This window comes from Miniopterus natalensis, chromosome 18, assembly GCF_054644295.1.
Source record: "Miniopterus natalensis isolate mMinNat1 chromosome 18, mMinNat1.hap1, whole genome shotgun sequence".
NCBI lineage: Eukaryota > Metazoa > Chordata > Mammalia > Chiroptera > Miniopteridae > Miniopterus > Miniopterus natalensis.
In genome coordinates, this window is record NC_142098.1 from 1,796,870 (window position 1) to 1,816,171 (window position 19,302).

The window sequence follows — 19,302 nt, forward strand, 5'->3', positions numbered from 1 at the left end:
GCTCTTTTTAATCCTGCAGGGACCTGGCCCTAAATTTGCTTTTAATTTCTCTGCCCCAGTGGTAACTTGGCTAAGGTCCCCTTCCCTCTGCTTGGTGGGGAGGACTGGGAGGAGATCCTCCTGGTCCCCAGAATCTCTCACTTGTGTTCTGTCTGCCTGTTGGTTTGGTCTGAAGCAAATTCACTAGCGGAAATCAGACTTTGGGTTTTTCTCACCTTGGTCCACTGTGGGCCATGAGGGCTTCAGAGAGGTGGCCATGTTCCTGAGAAGCTGGCTGCTTCATTAGATTATGTCCACTTCTTTCTTTGGACATCAAAGGACCCCTATTTCTTTTTAAATCCTTTCTAGTGGACACTCAGTGAATATTTTAAAGGTGAATTAACATTGGCTCAGGTGAGAGAGAAGCGCGAAGGCAGGCTAGAGCCCGGGGGGCTGGGCTTGGGGCTCCCCCTTCTCTCTCCTCCTTGGGTTTGTCTTCCCCTCAGGCCTACAGGCGGCAGAGGGCGCCCGTCACTCCATTCCAGGACTTCAGCCTCCGGGTCCGAGGAAAGGGCACAAAGGGCTCCTGGGAGCTCCCGCGTAAACCCTGAATCCATTCTTTCCTTTCCTTTCGCTTTTTCCTTTTCATGAAAAATTTTAACTTTTGAATAAGTAGTAGATTCCAGTGGTTTGAAAACCTAAAAGTATTTTCAGAGGACATGGGGGTAAAAGTTTTCATCTTATGTGCCCTTTTTATCATAAAGTACCTCTTTTTGTCTTGTTTAATGCTTTTTGCCCTGAATTCTATCATCCTTGATAATAAAACCTTGTTCCCTGATTTCTTTTTATGTATTTGCATTTGCCTAGTATATCCATCTGGGCAATGTATTTTTCATCTATCCTTTTATTTTCAGTCTTTCAAAACTTGTTTTAAGTTGTGCTCCTGTTTGTAGCAGAACTTTTATTTTTCCCCTTCGTAATCCAATCTGAGATAAATTTTCTTTTAATAGGCAAGTTTAACAAATTTACATTTGTCTATGTGGCAGATATATTTTATATTAGCTGGTCATATAATTTTGTTTTGTTTTCTATTTTTATACCTTTAAAACTATTTTCATTATGTGGTCCATGGGGTGGTTCTGATACCTTTGTTTTAGTGGTTGTCTTTATATTTATAATTTCACATAAAGCCCTTAGTCTTTAAGAGAAGGGTGGTGGTTCCTACTATGAATGGTGATGAAATTAATTTCATACCCAGTTCTACAGTAGAGACACTGTAACTATGTTATGTAGTCTCTTTTATTCAGTCTACACCTCTGTTGTATTCTGTTCTCAAAGGAGAGAATTAATCACTCAGCCAGGAAGCTTGGAACGCAGTCAGGATTATTAGCAGCAGCAGCACACTGTCAGAAGAGGCCTTGTGAGTTTCCCAGAGGCTTTTTGTCTATAAAATTATGGTTTCTAAAGTCAGCATAGATTATAGACTTGGTAAGCTGCCGTTTGTTTGTCACAATTGGATGTTAGTTCAGAGTCTTTATAGTGATCTGTTCTTCAACCCCAGAGCCACCACATTGACATTAAAAGTTATTATTGGGTCTGAAGTCCCCCCCTTTTTTAGTGTGGGCTCCACACTTGTTGAAAGTTTTATCACCATTTAATATTTCAAAAACAACATATTTGGCAACAGAGAGACATGTCACGTATGAAAAATTTTTTTTAATTACAAATCTTATCTTAAAACGGTCCAGCGTGGCTACCTCATGTAATGACTGAGGCTCGTACCCTGGTATTAGGCCCGTCCAGCACTGAAGGGGACTCGCCACCACAGCCCGGGGGAAACAGACAGCCTCCTGGAAGCTGGGAAACAGAAGGTGTCTTCATTATACGTTAGGCCCGGGTCAATTATATGACCATAGTTGACTTGGTTTTGTTTTGTTCTTTTTAACTTTTTTTCTAATCCTTACCCAAGGATATAATTTTATTGGTTTTAGAGAGAGAGGGAGGGGGGAGGGAGTGAGGGGAGGAACACAGAGAGAGACACATCAGTGTGAGAGGAAAACATCACTCGGTTGCCGATGTGCCCTGACTGGGAATCGAACCTGCAACCCTTTTGTGTACAGGATGATCCTCCAACCAACTGAGCCACCGCCCAGGGCCATGGTTGACTTTTGATTTCTTTTGGTGAAGAGGTATTTACTGCCCATCTTTGATGGAGCAGCTGAAACATGGACTATATTTGGAGATTTGTATTTCTACTTTGCAGCCTATCCTAGGATGGCTGCCAGTATTGTTTGTGTAGACGGGTGTTTTCAGTCTGCAGTTTGCCTGTGAATCACCCCTGCAAAACCCTGTTAAAAATGAAAAGCTGTCCTCTGTAGCTTCCTGCTGAGTTCAGACTGAACACATTTGAAGTATGGAATCTGAGCTCTTACTGTGTGTTGCACGCAATTCTGATGTAGGTGTTCCACGTACAGTTTGAGGAAATCAAGATTGACAGTTCTGTGTTTAATGTAGAAATTTACTAAAATACAGTTTGACAAAATTCTGGTTGGATATTACTCATTATATATACAACTGTTTCAACTATCTTCAATTTAAGAAATCCAGGAAAACACAGATACGAGATTTTAGCTCTAACTGGTTTGTGAAAAAACTTTGCATAAGGACGTTTAATTTACAGTTTGCAGAACAATGAACTTAACACTGTTGTAATACTTCCATGAAAGCTTCAAAGATAACTGACAAGGCCTTTTTTATAAGATTTAATGGGTTTCTAAATCCTTTCCTGCTTATGCAAAACCTTAATTAGAACAGTAATTGAGTTACCAGCTGCCTCTGTGTTCACTGTAGGAACTTGTACAAAAACATCATGGAGCTCATGTAAGGTCATTCCTTGCTTTTTGAGTTGCTAAATAATAACTTTGCTCTAGCTTTTCAAAATCCAGGTATTACAGGAGTGAGTCTATAGCAAGATAAAAATTGATAGGAGACTTGTTGTAGTAGTTAGTCTGACACTCTCCCTCCAGTGGAGCAAAGTGGAAAATTCCTCTTTAGCACCACAGACGGGAGAAAATCCTCCTTAGATTTTTCCTGAATCCTCGATGCCTGCCTAGTCTTGTAGTAGAACAGGAAGAGCCTTTGGAGCCAGGTACGCTGGCACAGATTTCCTGAGGAAAGATTAAAACACTAAGAAATTGGGTTTATAACTTAATTTGATCAACCTGGAACATCATGACAAGGATATTATATCCCAGGAAAGCAAGAATCATTCAGCATCAGAAAATACGAAAATATATTAAGATATTAAGTGAGAGAAACCACAGGGTCATTTTAACACATGTAGACAGAACATTAGGTAAGATTTAATAATCCTTTATGCTAAAATTTTCCTTTTTGTCCAAACTGGGAAACTTACTAAGCCTTAGGCTAATAAGTCATTTATCTCAAAACCTACAGCAAACGTTACACTTAGGAGTTGAAACTTTAGAAGCACTCCCATTGGTGTCAGTAAGAAGACATCTGATAACATTACTTCCGTTCAACACAGCCCTGAAGGTCTTAGCCAATAGTGTAATGAGGTAGGGAAAAAAAATGAGGAATAGAAATTGTAAGAGAGAGGCAAACAGGTTTTATTTACAGATGACATTGATGCATGCAAAGATATTACAAAAAAATCAATTAGTGTTCAGCATAGTTGTTACATATAAAAATTGATAGGCTCATGTATGGTAGTGATAACACTTTAGTAAATATAATAGAAGAAAAGATTCCCTTTATGGTAGTATTAATCTATAATACAGAGTGGGCAAAATTAGGCTTATAGCTGTGAGTTCACGAAACAGAATTCATTCTTGTATTATTATATATTAATTATTGTACTATTTATTATTAACCTGCTTTTGCCCACCCCTTTATACCTAAGAGGGAGCACAATCGGTTGCATAAAACATGAAGAAAATTATAGAACATTGTTGCTAGATATAAAATGCATGAATAAATTATGTTTTCTTCAACAATGGGATGTTATACATTTGTAATGTTTTATTATTATTTAGGTAAAAATGTTTTAAAGCAACTTGTGACAGAATTTCAGCACCAAGTGAACATTTGCCAGTAAAGAAATGGTTGTAATAAATAGTGTGTAAAAGTTAGGACTTTCACGTACTATGGAACATTTTTCAGCTGTTAAAAAGAACAAGTGGTGGGAGAAACAAGACGGCAGTGTAGGTAACAGCTGCACCCGCTGCCTCCCGCAACCACATCAAAATTACAACTAAAACACAGAACCACCATCACTCAGAGCCTCCTGAAATCTGGCTGAACAAAAGCCCTGCAACCAGGGAACTGAAGTAGCACCGAGACCGGTAGGAAGGGCCGAGATGAGGGCGGATTGGGGCTGAATCAGAGACTCACCTTGGGCCCACACCCGGTGCCGTGGTTTAAACCCGGGAGGGAATCTCAGCGGTGAGGATTTCCCAGAGGAGCGAGGGTCCCAGCCCCACAGGAGACCCCAGCCCAGGGATCCAGGGCCGGGAAGAGACGTCCCCACAACTCCGGGCTGTGAAACCAGTGAGGACTGTCCCTGAGGGTCGCGGAGGCTGCAGGAGCCCCAGCAGCTCCTCTTAAAGGGCCCAGTACAGACTCACTCAGACGCTCCCTCTGAGCCCAGCGCCGGGCAGCAGCTTGAAAGGACCTGGGACACTTGGGGAGGAACTAACCTGCCTGAAATCCGGGCAAGAGCTGGAGGGGCAGCTTCCTCCCAGGCAGAAGAACTGGCAGAGGCCATGGCTCCTGTGGCGAGTCCTCCCAGCACACAGCCGGCAGGCAGGCACCATATTTGAATCAACAGCACGTCACTCTCACCTTTGGCCCCGACCTGTGATTCCCGGAAGCGCCGCCCCTCCCCACCTGCAGCTCATCCAGGCCATTTCCAGGGGCTTTTCTGTGCAAGTGGCCTCTCCATCCTCATGCTTAGGACTTTCCTAAAATCTCTCAGACAAGCAGCAGTGGGCCCCATACAGCTTGGTAAGTGGCCTCAGGCCTGGCACTAGCAGCAGCCTGCATTGGCTCATAGCTTGGCCTCTCCTGGACACCTCCAAGCCCAGCACAAGTAGCAGCCAACTACAGTTTGCTGTGTAGCTCATGCTGGGTAGCCCTGGGCAAGGCACTGGCAGATTGACTTTGCACCTCCTGGGAGGCCCCAGAGACAGTGCACCTGGTGGTCAGACTCGACCACGCTGGATTACAACCCTACCACATCCATGAGGGGCACACTCAAAGGGCGCACTTGGTGAACACCAAAGCCCCACTGAAGTAAATCCTGCTTCATGGGGGTGTCTCCAGCACAGCAGCTCTTTGGCTGTAGTTGCAGCTGATCCTCACAGCTGATTGGCCGGGGGGTCAATTCCTCCCAGGGACACCAACAGCAACCAAGGCTCAACTACAACAGGACAGTGCACACAGCCCGCACAGGGGAGCACCTAGAAGGCCCAGCTCAGGTAATTGGGGAGGCTGAGCCACTGGACCCTACAGGACACCTACTACACAAAGCCACTCTACAAACTCCAGGAGACATAGCAGCTCTTCCTAATACATAGAAACAAACACCTGGAAGCAGCCAAAATGTGGAGGCAAAGAAACATGTCACAAAGGAAAGAACAGAAGAAATCTCTAGAAGAGGAACTAAATGAAATAGATCCAAGCAAGCTAACGGATGCAGAGTTCAGAATTTTGTTTATAAGGATGTTTAAGCAGACTGTTAGGGAAATAACTGAGAAAATCGATAACATACTGAAGTACCAATTTGAAATGAAGGCTACACAAATTGAAATGAATAATTTACAGGGAATCAACAGTAGAGTAGAGGACGCTGAGAATCAAATCAGCAATTTGGAACATGAGGAAACAAAAAATACCCAACAAGAAGAGCAAAAAGAAAAAAGAATCCAGAAATTTGAAGATAGTACAAGGAGCCTCTGGGACAACTTCAGGAGGCCCAACATTTGTATTATTGAGGTGCCAGAAGGGGAAGAAAGAGAGCAAGAAATTGAAAACCTATTTGAAAAAATAATTACAGGAAACTTCCCCTACCTGGGGAAAGAAATCGACTTACAAGTCCAGGAAGCACGGAGGGTCCCAAACAAGAGGAACTCAAAGAGGCCAGCACCAAGACACATCATAATTAAAATGCCAAAGGTTAAGACAAAGAGAGACTCTTAAAAGCAGCAAGAGAAAAGCAGTTAGTTCCCTACAGGGGAGCAGCCATATGACTGTCAGCTGATTTCTCAACAGAAACCTTGCAGGCCAGAAGGGAGTGGCAAGAAATACTCAAAGTGATGAAAAACATGGAACTACAACCAAGATTGCTCTACCCAGCAAAGCTATCATTTAGAACTGAGGGTCAGATAAAGAGCTTCACAGATAAGAAAAAGCTAAGGGTGTTCATCACCACCAGACCAGCACTACAGGAAATGTTGAAGGGTCTTCTTTAAGAAGAAGCTAATGAACAAAAGAATCTGACGAACTAAATAGATCCAGAGACACTGACGCATGCAACAGACGATCATATTTCAGAGGCAAGAGGGAAGGGGGGTGGAGGGTGGGAAGAGATTAACCAAAGAAGTTATATGCATAACCCATGGACACAGTTAATAACGGGGTGAAGGCCTGGGGAGGGGGTGGGAGCGAAGTGGAGGGGCCTGTTGGGGGGGGGAAAATGGGACACATGTAATACTCTCAACAATAAAGATAAATTAAAAAACAAACAAACGATTGGTAACTAAGGTACTTTAGATGGAGGGATTTCAAAGAGTTACTGCTTAGTGAAGAAAACGACACAAAAGTTTGTACAGAGTGATCCTATCTTTATAAAACAATGACATGAATGAATATGTATATGATATATTTGTATATGAACATGAAAAAAATTAGGAAGGATTCATTCTAGGCTGTTTACATGGGTTAGAAATAAGATGAGGAGGAGAGGAGGGGAGAGGAGAGGAGAGGGGAATGGGAAGCCAAGCAAAACAGAAAAAAAGAAACTGCACTACCCAGCATGGATGATGTAATTTTGTTTACATACTAACATAATTTTACATATATGTAATTATACACACACATATCTATGTATACACATTTATGTATATATTTAAAATTTTTAAAAACCTACACACCCACTTTAAATAAAGAGTGAGGGTTGACCTAAGGGGAATTTACTGTATTTCACCAGAGGCTGTGGTAGAAGTAGAGCTAGCAGATCGCCAACCAGACATAGATTTAACCATACCTTGGAGAAAGATGTGCTTGATGATGGGCTCTGTCACTAGAGTGTGAAACAGATGGTGCAGGTAAATCACACAGCACTTCCCTGTTCTCTCTTTGGTATTTATTAAAGTAATTGACCGTAATTTCAGTGAGTTCTTGACAACATGTATAAAGTACTCGAAATGTGGTAGGGCACATAAAATATGAGTAGTAAAAGTAATAATGATATTTTATGAAGTGGAACTTTTTCCACAGGGAAACTTTAGATCTTTCTTTTTTTCCAACTTGGGAGAGAATAAGAAATAGTCTTTTTTTTTTGGCCAGGCCAAGGCCTAAATACAGACAGTGCAAGATTATAGAGAATTGTCTTTGACATTTTCATTTTTCCCTTGCAGTGTGCGGGACGACAGAATTCGAGTAGAAAGGATGGATGCCATGTATTTTGAATACAGCCATGCTTTCCAGGTGGTCACAGAATTTTATGCAAAAGATGTGGTTGACATCAAAGGTAAATTATATGTTACCATAGGTCCTCAAATTTAATGGAGTTGAGGTTTACATAAAGGTGCAAATTTGACCTTCGATGTAGTGAAAACTAGTTGCCAGTACATAGCTGGAAGAAGCAGAGGAAAGAGTTTACTGTTCTCACTCATCAGAGCAGAACTATAGCTCTCCCTTTGTAGTTATGACCATTTAGCGATTTGATGTTTGACCTGTCCATTGTAGTGTAAGGAGTCACTCACTGACCAACTTCCCTTGTTCCTCTTAAAAGATGGCCCATCATTTTCCTGGCAGCTTTATAGGATGTTTGGATAAGTAAATCTCTTGATGAAGGGTAGCATTTCACAAGGTTGATTACCAAAAGTTAAATACATAAATTCTGGAAAGAACATTAGTGACAGGGCCTGAATATGTTAGGGAACCACTGTTTGTCTGATTCACATTTCCTGATCCAGGTATCTATGCTTGCTTTGGTCCGGACCCCTCCTTCTTGCCAGTCCAGCTTATGTGAAGGTCCATTTTTATCCCTTGTCACAGGCTACAGAGCCTTCACTGTTAGCCTATAGATAGATCAGCCTCCCCCAGCTCCCTCCCAGGCATCAGTGTCTTAGCGTTTCTCTCCCTATCCCTTTAATCTCATGGTGCCTTGGCCAAATTGAATCGAGTGTTTCAGGGTGTGACCCACATCTGACACCAGTCTGCAGTATCACCAACGGGTCATCGTCTTATGCTCAACTAAAGACAAGACTAAGTCACAAGATTACCATAAGCCACTCTTGGCATCAGATCACTTACAGCAGGGATGGGGAACATTTTTTCTGCCAAGAGCCACTTGGATGTTTATAACCTCATTTGTGGGCCATACAGAATTATCCACTTAAAATTTAGCCTGCTATATTTGGTCAGACATTTAATTAGCTCGCCCATACAGTGATGGCTGGAACTGCTTCTCTCTGGTGAGGCCTTGGCAGGGCCAGACCAAATGATTTCGTGGGCCGGACATTCCCCACCCCTGATTTAGGATGTAAGACCAAAAATCTAACTTGCCGGAAGGGCACATGTTTTCCTTTTAGTGGGAGTAGTCCTCGGTGGTCTCTGTAGCATTTCACAGAGCCATCGGTGCTTACGTTTCCCTTCTCCGCTAGTGACAGCTTAGCTGAAAGGAAAGGAGACTCTTATTAGGTGGGTGCAGGGTCATCCTGGCTCAGAAACCCCATGTTCTGCAGGAACCCACTTTCCTTGCTGGAATTTCTACAATGGACATGCCAAGTTCAAAGAGGCATTGTGCTCTCAGGGAAGGCCAAATTTCTGGAATCAGGTGTTCATAACTCCTCCTAGTCCAGGTGGAATTTACTGATTTCAGGTCATTTTTAGCATATGCAATGTTGCTTCATAACACACTGGCATTTCATCTTTATCAGGTTTCCTGGGTAATGGAGCTAGAAAGTTAATGGAAGATAAAATTCTCATTTCTAAAAGTAATAAATGCCTATTGCAAAAAAAGTCAAAACATAGTTGTGTTTAAAGAGAAAAGTAGCCCAGCCGGGCTTGGCTCAGCGGTTGAGCGTTGACCTAGGGTCCAGGCGATCGGGGTTCAATTCCCGGTCAGGGCACATGCCTGCGTTGCGGGCTTGATCCCCAGTCAGGGGCGTGCAGGAGGCGGCTGATCAATGACTCTCTCATTATTGATGCTTCTCTCTCTCTCCCTCTCCTTTCCTCTCTCTGAAATCAATAAAGATATATTTTAAAAAGAAAAAAATAATAATAATAAAGAAAAAAGTAAAAGTCCCCCCTCAAATCCTTATGAATCTTTTTATGTACAAATCCTCACATGTACACATAAACATACATATGTGATTGTGTGTATTTGTTTATTAACTTGAATTTATTCTTTCAGCTAATTTTATTGGAATGCCTATTGTGTGAGGCCTTGCGCCTTCAATAAGGAATAAAACACAGAATTCCCCACTCTTTTGGAGTTTACATTCTAATGGGGGGAAGGTGAACCATAAAATAAGTTAGTGTGTTTGAAGCTGGCAAGTGCTATGAAGAAAGTAAGGCAGGGAAGAGGGTGAACTTTTATTTTATTTTATTTTTTTAAATTAAGTTCGCATTCAATATTGTTTTAGTTTCAGGTATGTAACATAATGGTTGGACATTTATATAACTTACGAGGTGAGCCCCCTGATCAGTGTTGTACCCACCTGACACCGAACATGGCTGTACAATTTTGTCGACTGTATTCCCTATGCTGTACTTTACGTCCCTGTCACTGTTTTATAACTGCCAATTTGTACTTCTCTATCCCTGAGGGCGAACTTCTAAACAGGGTGGTGAAGGAAGGCTTCACTGAGAAATGGCCCTGGAACAAAGTTGTTCACAGAGATGGAGGGAGTGAGGGAAGCCGTGTGAAGGAGCTGCGGGCAGAGAGAGGGAAGCACAGCTCCCTCAAGTGCCTCCTGTGTTTAAGGAATAGCAAGGAGCTGGCGCTGGAGCAGAGTAACCAGTGGGGAATGTTAAGAGGGGAGCTCAGTGTTAAAGAGGAGGTGGAAGGCAAGGTGTGTAGGACCTTACAGACTTACGGGCTTAAGCTTTTTCTCTCAGTGAGCCTGGAGATGTTGGAAGACTTTTTAGCAAAGTCTAATGATTTGATGTACATTTTAAAAAGGATTCCTTCGGATTTTTGTTAAGAATTACCCTGTGGGGCACAGGGATGAGCTGAGAGACCAGATGGAACACTGTTGCAAGATTGCTGCTGAGAGATGAGAAAGATGGTACAACTTCTTTTCCTCACAGGAGTGTAGTGTGGATAGCTTTGCATATCAGTACAGATGGCGGTAAGTCATTCGTATCAGCAGGTGTATAATAATCTGGATTTACCACAATTTATTTAACTATTGCTCTGTTGACATTCAATTAGATTGTCTCTAGTTTTTTGCTATTACAAAAGATTTTTCAACTCCCTTGTTTACACACCTTTGGCATGCATTCTGGAGTATTACTGGGTCAAAGGAGATGAGCATTCTGCATTTTGAAAAAGTTGCTCAGTTGCTTTACAAAGATTTATTCCATGCCAGGCAGCACCCCTTCCCCTCTGCCCACAGTATTCGTCATCGTCTGCATTTTTCCAGAGGGCAGTTTTAGGTGCTATTGTCTAGACAACTGTTATTTCAATAGCCATAAATTAAATTTTCTTTAACTTAAAATTTGTTTATAATAATGGTGGATAATAATTCTAACAAAGGTATATATTCTGTTTTTTAGGTTCCCAAAGTTTTTCTGACATCATTAACTTGGAGAAGCCTGTGATTTGCTCTTTGGCTGCTATAATAAGATACCTCAAAGACTTTAACTTGGCAAAGGTGCTTTCCAAACCCAAGTAAGTGATTTTTCAAAAATAAAAAAAGGGGTGGGCTTATATTAGCAACATCTCTTTAATGCGGTAAGAACTATACTCAGAATTTTACTTGCTGTTGATAAAGCACTCTGTCCGAGGGCAAGGATGAGCTGTGTGTTATTGTTGCTGAAGAATATTAAAAATATTAACTGGTACAAAAACATTGATAGAATCCTTGAGAATTTTGTCAGTTTGTATTCATGATAGCTATTTAATGTAGTCTAGTTTTTTTACTACAAAATGGTGCTTTATTCTAAAGCACAGTTAATTAACCAGTAGTAATAAGAAGTGGGATTAAAAAGCATTCATACGAGAAGGAAGATGGCGGCGATATAGGTGAAAGCAACACACACCTGGCACTGATCTGGAGTTACAGCTAAAACTTAGAGCATTTAACCTGAATTAACAACAGAAAGACATCTGAACAGAAGTATTATATCCAAGGAGTGAAAAGAAGAAGCTATACAGAGACTGGTAAGAGGGGAGGAGGTGCAGAAAGGACTGGTCCCAGCACCCAGGGGCAGCAGCTTTAGCCAGAAAAATATTGTGGCTGCAAAAGCCCCCCAGAGGAAGAGAGGGTTCTCAATCCCACACCAGGACCCCCAACCCAGAACACCAGGGCCTGAAAGAAGAGCCTGCATAACATTTGGCAGCAAAAATAAGCAGGGAATTGGCCCACTGGAAGGGGGAGGGAGTCTGCTTGAATCCCAGGCGAACGTTCTGCATAAAGGCTAACACACGGGCACTTACTTGCAGTCACTCACCTGGGGCTCTGTTGGAGGCAAGGAGACTCAGGGCACACGGAAGCCATAAGGAGAAGATCGGGGTAGCATAGCTCCAGTGATCGGGAAGGCAGGCTTTTAAGTCCCCAGTCCCAAACCAACATCCCACACCTTCCCCAGACACCATCTCCCAGGGTCCAGCACTTCTGTTCTTTCATCACCAGCTGGAGAAAGTGCACTGACCCTGTCTTCCAAGTATTGGCAACACCACCCTGCCAAGCTTGAGTCTGGCATAAAGAACCTTAGGCTCTACCCAAAAGGGACCTGAACAGTGCTTTTTCCTCTGGAGAAACTATAGACAGCCTTAGACAGACTTTGAACTGAGTAGCTGGGAAACAAAAGCTAATCTTCCCACCTACCCCCCACGGGGTAGGCGGGCGCAGTCCCCAGTGGAAGGCGCCCTGGGCAGGGTCTCAGGCTTTAGGAAGCTGCAGAATGAGGGGGAGGTATATACTTGCAAGCCTCCCTTCAGGATATTTGGCAGGCACCACCAAGCTAGAAAGCCAGCAGCTAACCTGCTGAGATCCTGTGCCACCCCCTACAAGGGACAGTCTGAATTTGCATTCCCAGAGCCTGGATTTGCATTCCAAAACCTGCCTACACAAGCCTAGAGCAGATCCACAGGAGGAACAAACTGCAGTCCAGATCTGGATCTTTGGTACCACCCCCCTCAGAGGCCTTCACTAGGGCATCTCACAGTGAGCTGCAGGAATAGAGAAGAGCAACAAGCTGTCCCCCCACAAGAGCTGGAGCAACCCCAAGCAGAGGGGGCAACCTTAATCTATTACTGCAAACCCTACCTGCACCATCCTGCAGGGGCAGACTCAGGGAAAATGGGTCATAAATCAGAACTGTGAAATCTGATGTGACCCACTAGGAGCCTTCCTTCCAGAGCTCTGTAGTGGAGCCTAAAGGAGAATACCTGCCTCCCTTCTTGAGGGCTAAGGGCCTGTTCCACGTCAATCATAGAGTGGCTAAAACTATCATCCTCAGATTCTACTGGTCCCACCCTGCTAATCATATCCACTGGGGAATATAAGAGCTTGGACATCGGACCTGACTCACTCAGGGCACTTCAACAGAGCTTCTGGCAGACCACTGCAGATATAGGAGGAGGCAAGCAGCTCTCTCTTTCCTCCCAAGGGAAAGCAGCACTGCAAGTGGAGGGGGCAACCTTCTTATCTTCCTCAAAGCCCTGCCAGTACATCCCTGCTGATGCAGCCTCACAGGGGAAAGGGGACATAACCCAGAGCTGGTGTGAACCCCTTGGAGCCTCCCTTCAGGGTCTCTGATGGGGCACTGCTGAGCTAGAAGGCAAGCATTTAGCTCCCCTCTTGAGGTCTGAGAGCCTGTGTCACCCCAATCAAAGGGAGGATTGGATTGGCACTCCCATTTCCAGCTGACCCCATCCTGCTAAGCTCATTTCCGTGGGGTGAAAGTCAATCTCACCCAGGAACAGGCCAACAACAATCAGCTCCCAGTTACAACAGGAGGGTCCACATAACCCACACAAAGGACATTACTAGAGCATTAAGCTTAGGAGTTCAAGGAGACTTTACCACTGTGTTCCACAGGACACTTACTACATAAGGCCACCCTATGAAGACTGGGAGTCATAGTAGTTCTATCTTACACATAGGAAAAATGCAGAGACAACAAAGAAACAATCCCCAAATGAAAGAAGAAAAATCTGCAGCAAAAGCTAAATGAAATGGGAGCGAGCAATTTATCAAACACAGAGTTCAAAATAATGGTTATAAGGATGCTCAAACAACTTTAGTGAGAACTACAAAGAACTTAATGACAACTACCTCAATGTGAAAAGGAGATAGAAACTCTAAGTAAGACCCAGTTGGAAATAAAGAATACCATAGCTGACATCGGGAACACATTGGAAGGAATTAAAAGTAGGCCAGATGAAGTCGAGAATAGAATCAGTGATTTGGAAGACAAGGTAGGAAAAAACAACAGAGCAACAAAAAGAAAAAAAAGGAACAAGGATACTTTAAGGGAACTCTGAGACAACATACAACATGAAACCTAACAACATCTGCATCCTAGGGGTACCAAAGGGGTAGGAAAGTGAGCAAGGGATAGAGAACCTGTTTGAAGAAATAATCACAGAAAACTTCCCTAACCTGGTGAAAGACAAAGCTACAAAGTTCAGAAAGTTTATCTTTCATGATAAAACCAAAAGGACCCACACCAAGACATATCATAATTAAAATGGCAGATATTAAGGAAAAAGAGAATCCTAAGGACTGCAAGAGAGAGGCAATCCGTGTACTACAAGGGAGCCCCCATAAGGCTTTCAGCAGATTTCTCAACACAAACACTTCAGGCCAGAGGGAATTGGCATGAAGTTCTCAAAGTAATGAAAAGTGAGAAACTGTAAACAAGATTGCTTTATCCAGCAAGGATATCATTTAAAATTAAAGGTGAAATAAAGAGCTTTCCAGACAAAAGAAGGCTAAAGGAGTTCAGTACCACCAAACCAGCATTGCAAGAAATGCTAAAAGGACTGCTCTAAGAAAAAGAAGGAACAGTGAGAGAAAGGTACATCAGCATAAAGGGGGAAATGTCATTAAATAAGTTTATATCAATAGTAACCTTATATGTAAACGGAATAAATGCTCCAATCAAAAGACATAGGATAGTTGAATGGATAAGAAAAAAGGACGCAAATATATGCTGCCTACAAGAGACCCACCTGAGAGCAAAAGATTCACACAGGCTGAAAGTGAAGGAATGGAAAAAAATACTTCATGCAAATGGACACACACAAAAAAAATCTGGAGTAGCAATACTTATTTCTGACAAAACAGACTTCAAAATAAAGACCATCACAAGAGACAAAGATGGTCACTACATAATACTAATGGGATCTATCCAACAGGAGGAAATAACCCTTATAAATATATATGCACCCAATATAGGATCATCTAAATATATAAAAAATTTCTTGGTGGACTTTAAGAGGGAGACTGATAGCAACACAATCACAGTGGGGGACTTTAACACCCAAATGTCATCACTGGACAGATCATCAGGACAAAAAATCAACAGGGAAACACAGGCCTTAAATGACTCACTAGGTCTAATTGGTTTAATTGACATTTATAGAACATTTCATCCCAACGAAGCAGAATACACATTCTTCTCAAGTGCACATGGAACAGTCTCAGAAATAGACCACATGTTAGGGCACAAAACAAGTCTCTACAAGTTCAAGAAGATGGAAATCATATCAAGCATCTTCTTGGATCATGATGGCAAGAAAGGGGAAATCAACCATTCTAAAATCAAAAATATTCAAACACACAGAAGCTAAATAGCATGTTATTAAACAATAAGATCATGGGTTACCAATGAGATCAAGGGAGAAATCAAACACTTCCTGGGAAAACATGAAAATGAACAGACAACAACCCCAAATCTATGGGGCACAGTTACAGCAGTCCTGAGAGGAAAGTTCATAGCAGTACATGCAGACCTCAGGAAGCAAGAAAAAGCTGTAATAAACTATCGGCACAGCTAAAAGAATTTGGGAGGGAGCAGCAAGAAAAGCCCTGAGGAAGTAGAAGGAAGGAAATAAAGATCAGAGTAGAAATTAATGACATAGCGACTTAAAAAACAATGCAAAAGATCAATGAAACCAAGAGCTGGTTCATTGGAAAGATAAATAAGATTGATGCACCTTTAGCCAGACTAACCGTGAAACAAAGAGAGGACCCAAATAAATCAGAAATGAAACAGGCGATGTAACAACTGACCTAACAGAAATACGAAAGATCATAACGAAATACTATGAGCAACTATACCAACAAAGTGGACAACCTGGATGAAATGGACAAATTCCTAGAAGCATACAACCTTCCAAAGCTGAATCAAGAAGAGGCAGAAAACCTGAATAGGCCGATAACAAACGAAATTGAAGCAGTAATCAGAAAACTCCCAGCAAGCAAAAGTCCTGGACCAGGTGGACTTACAGGTGCATTTAACTAAGCATTCAAAGGAGAATTAACTCCTATTTTCCTCAATCTATTCCAGGAAATTCAAGAGGAATAAAGGCTCCCAAACTCTTTTTATGAGGGCAGCATCATCCTAATCCCAAAACCAGATAAAGACACTACAAAGAAAGAAAATTTCAGGCCATTATCCCTGATGAACATAGATGCTAAAATCCTCAACAAAATACTAGCAAACCGGATCCAGCAATACATTAAAAAATCATACACCACGACCAAGTGGGATTTATTCCAGGGATGCAAGGCTGGTATAATATCGACTAATCAATAAACATGATACATCATATAAACAAATTGAAAGACAAAAACCATATGACCATATCAATAGGTGCAGAAAAAGCATTCTATTTCTGATAAAAACTCTCAGCAAAGTGGGAATAGAGGGATCATACCTCAACATAATAAATGCCATATATGAAAAACCGTCAGCCAACATCATATACTCAATGGGCAAAAACTAAAACCATTTCCAATAAGAACAGGTACAAGACAGCGATGTCCACTTTTACCACCCTTATTCAACATAGTACTGGAAGTCCTACCCACAGCCATCAGACAGGAAGGAAACATAAAAGGCATCCAGATTGGAAAGGAGGAAGTCAAACTGTCATTATTTGCAGATGACTTGATATTGTACATAGAAAACCCTAAAGACTCCACCAAAAATCTACTGGATTTAATAAATGAATTTGGCACAAAACAGCCTGGTGGTGGCACAAGAACAGGCATATTGATCAATGGAACAGAACAGAGACCCCAGAAATAGACCCACACCATTATGGTCAGTTAATATTTGACAAAGGAGGCAAGAGCATACAGTGGAGTAAAGACAGTCTCTTCAATAAATAGTGTTGGGAAAATTGGTCATATATATACAAAAAAATGAAACTAGACCAGCAGCTTACACCATACACAAAAATTAATTCAAAATGGTAAAAGACTTTAAGTTGTGAAACCATAAAAATCCTAGAAGGAAACATAGGCAGTAAAATCACAGACATCTCACTTAGTGAAATTTTTGCCAATACATCTCCTAGGGCAAGAGAAACAATGGAAAAAGTAAACAAATGGGACTGCATCAAACTAAAAAGCTTCTGCACAGTAAAGGAAACCATCCTCAAAATGCAAAGGGAACCCACAGTTTGGGAGAACATATTTGCCAATGATATATCTGATAAGGGGTTAATTTCCAAAATATACAAAGAACTCACACAACTCAACAAAAATGGACAAAGGACATGAATAGACACTTCTCCAAAGAGGACATGCAGATGGCCAAGAGACATATGAAAAGATTCTCAACATCACTCATCATCAGAGAGATGCAAATGAAAACAACAATGAGATATTACTTCACATCTGTCAGAATGTCCACCATCCACAAATCAACAAATGACATGTGCTGGCAAGGGTGTGGAGGAAGGGAAACCCTGGTGCACTGCTGGTGGGAAAGCAGACTGGTGCAGCCACTGTGAAAGACAGTATGGAGGTTCTTTAAAAAATTAAAAATGGAACTGCCTTTTGACCCAGTGATCCCACTTCTAGGAATATATCCTAAGAAACCCAAAACACCAATCAGAAAGGATATATGCACCCCTATCTTTATAGCAGCACTAATTACATTCACACCATGGAATACTATGCAACTGTAAAGAAGAATCTCTTACCCTTTTGGACAGCATGGATGGACCTGGAGAGTATTGTGCTAAGCGAAATAAGCCAGTCAGAGAAAGAGAAATATCACATGATCGCACTTATATGTGGAATCTAAGGAACAAAATAAATTGATGAACAAGAGAGGACCACAGACATGGAAGCATGAAACAAACTGACAGATCTCAGAGGGAAGGTGGGAAGGAGGGCGGGAAGAGATTGACCAAAGAACTTATAAGCATATATGCACAGCCCATGGACACAGACAATAGACAGTTGAAGAACTGGGAAGAAATGGGAGGGGACTAAAGGGGAGAAAATGGGGACATCTGTAATACTCTCAACAGTTAATAAATTTAAAAATAAAAAAAGCATTCATAAAATTTCACTGCCTTTCTTATTCTTGGTTTCAGTTCTCATTTCATAGACCATAAAGTTGGAGACAGAGAGGACAGCTTCTAACATAGACAGCTTTTTAAAAGAGTGATTAACTTGTAGAGTTTAGAGATTTGAAAGCTGGCAAGTGACATTCTAGGGAAATACTAGTTTAAAAGTCAGTGGAATTAAAAGGGGATGATTTTCTTGCTTTCTGTTGTGCACCTTCACCAGCCCCTTGTCTTTGGCTCTTTAAAGAATTACCCTCCACCGCATTGACCCTGGATAAATCAACTCCTTCCTGCCCTGCAGAGGTGGGTGGACACATAGGAGCTATCTGAGTGAAGTGGCTGGGTGTGAACTGAGGAACAAAAAGGTGGTGCTGGTTTGAGGTTGCTGGAGAAAGTGGAAGAAAGGCAGGTCCCTTGTGAATCTTTTTGTAATGTCTTATTTTGGTGTGTATTCTAGTATGTGGTGTTTAGAATAGAACAGAGTATAATTTCTCTGGAAATAGTTTTGTCCTGTTGAAAAGCAGCCTAAGTGTCCATCCACAGGAGCGTGGGTTCACTGTGTTATATTCTTGCACTGTAATGTTACAGAGCAATGAAAATGAGTGGACTCGAGTTAATGTGTCAGTATTCTTTTTAAAAAGTTCATTAGCATTATATTGAGTCAAAAATCCAATTGCTGAAGGACATACAATGCAGATCATTATGTGAATTGAGGAGCATGTGAAACAGTAGGGTATATTGCTGAGAATACATACATATATTGAGCCCTGCCAGGGGTGGCTCGGCGGTTGAGCATCGACCTCGGATCCAGGAGATAGGGGTTCGATTCCCAGTCAGGGCACATGCCTGGGTTGCGGGCTCGATCGCGTCAGGGGTGTGCAGGAGGCGGCTGATCAATGACTCTCTTATTATTGATGTTTCTCTCTCTCTCTCTCTCTCTCTCTCTCTCTCCCCCCACTTCTCCTTTCCTCTCTCTGACATCATTAAAGATATAGTAAAAAAAAAAAGAATACATACGTATCCTGAGAAGGTATAAAGACATGCGCGGGAATGAGCAGCAACAGCTCAGAAGAGGGTATGGAGGGGAATCTGTAGAGCCCAGTGAGGGAAATGGCACAGGGAGGTTCTGCTTGATGTTTATTTTTTAACCTGAGTGTTATATTAATCTATGTATGTTTCAGTATGACAGAAATGTTTTATTAAAAAAAGTAGCGCCCTGGCATTATACCTTGTAGATTCCTCTTTAAGATCCAATAATAGGAGACATCGCAGAGTTTGCTCTGTGTGGCTGATAGTGTTGGGTCGCCATAAGG

The 19,302-nt window shown here is 42.0% G+C and overlaps 1 protein-coding gene across 1 annotated transcript in view; it reads left to right on the forward strand.

Moving 5' to 3' along the window:
- LOC107543706 (DNA mismatch repair protein Msh3-like) overlaps positions 1 to 19,302 on the forward strand; it is a 152,485-nt gene that overhangs the window by 22,231 nt on the left and 110,952 nt on the right. The window contains exons 9-10 of the mRNA XM_087827169.1: positions 7,638 to 7,750; positions 11,008 to 11,122. Coding sequence (XP_087683295.1) covers positions 7,638 to 7,750; positions 11,008 to 11,122 — 228 coding nt within the window. The remainder of the gene's footprint in view (positions 1 to 7,637; positions 7,751 to 11,007; positions 11,123 to 19,302) is intronic.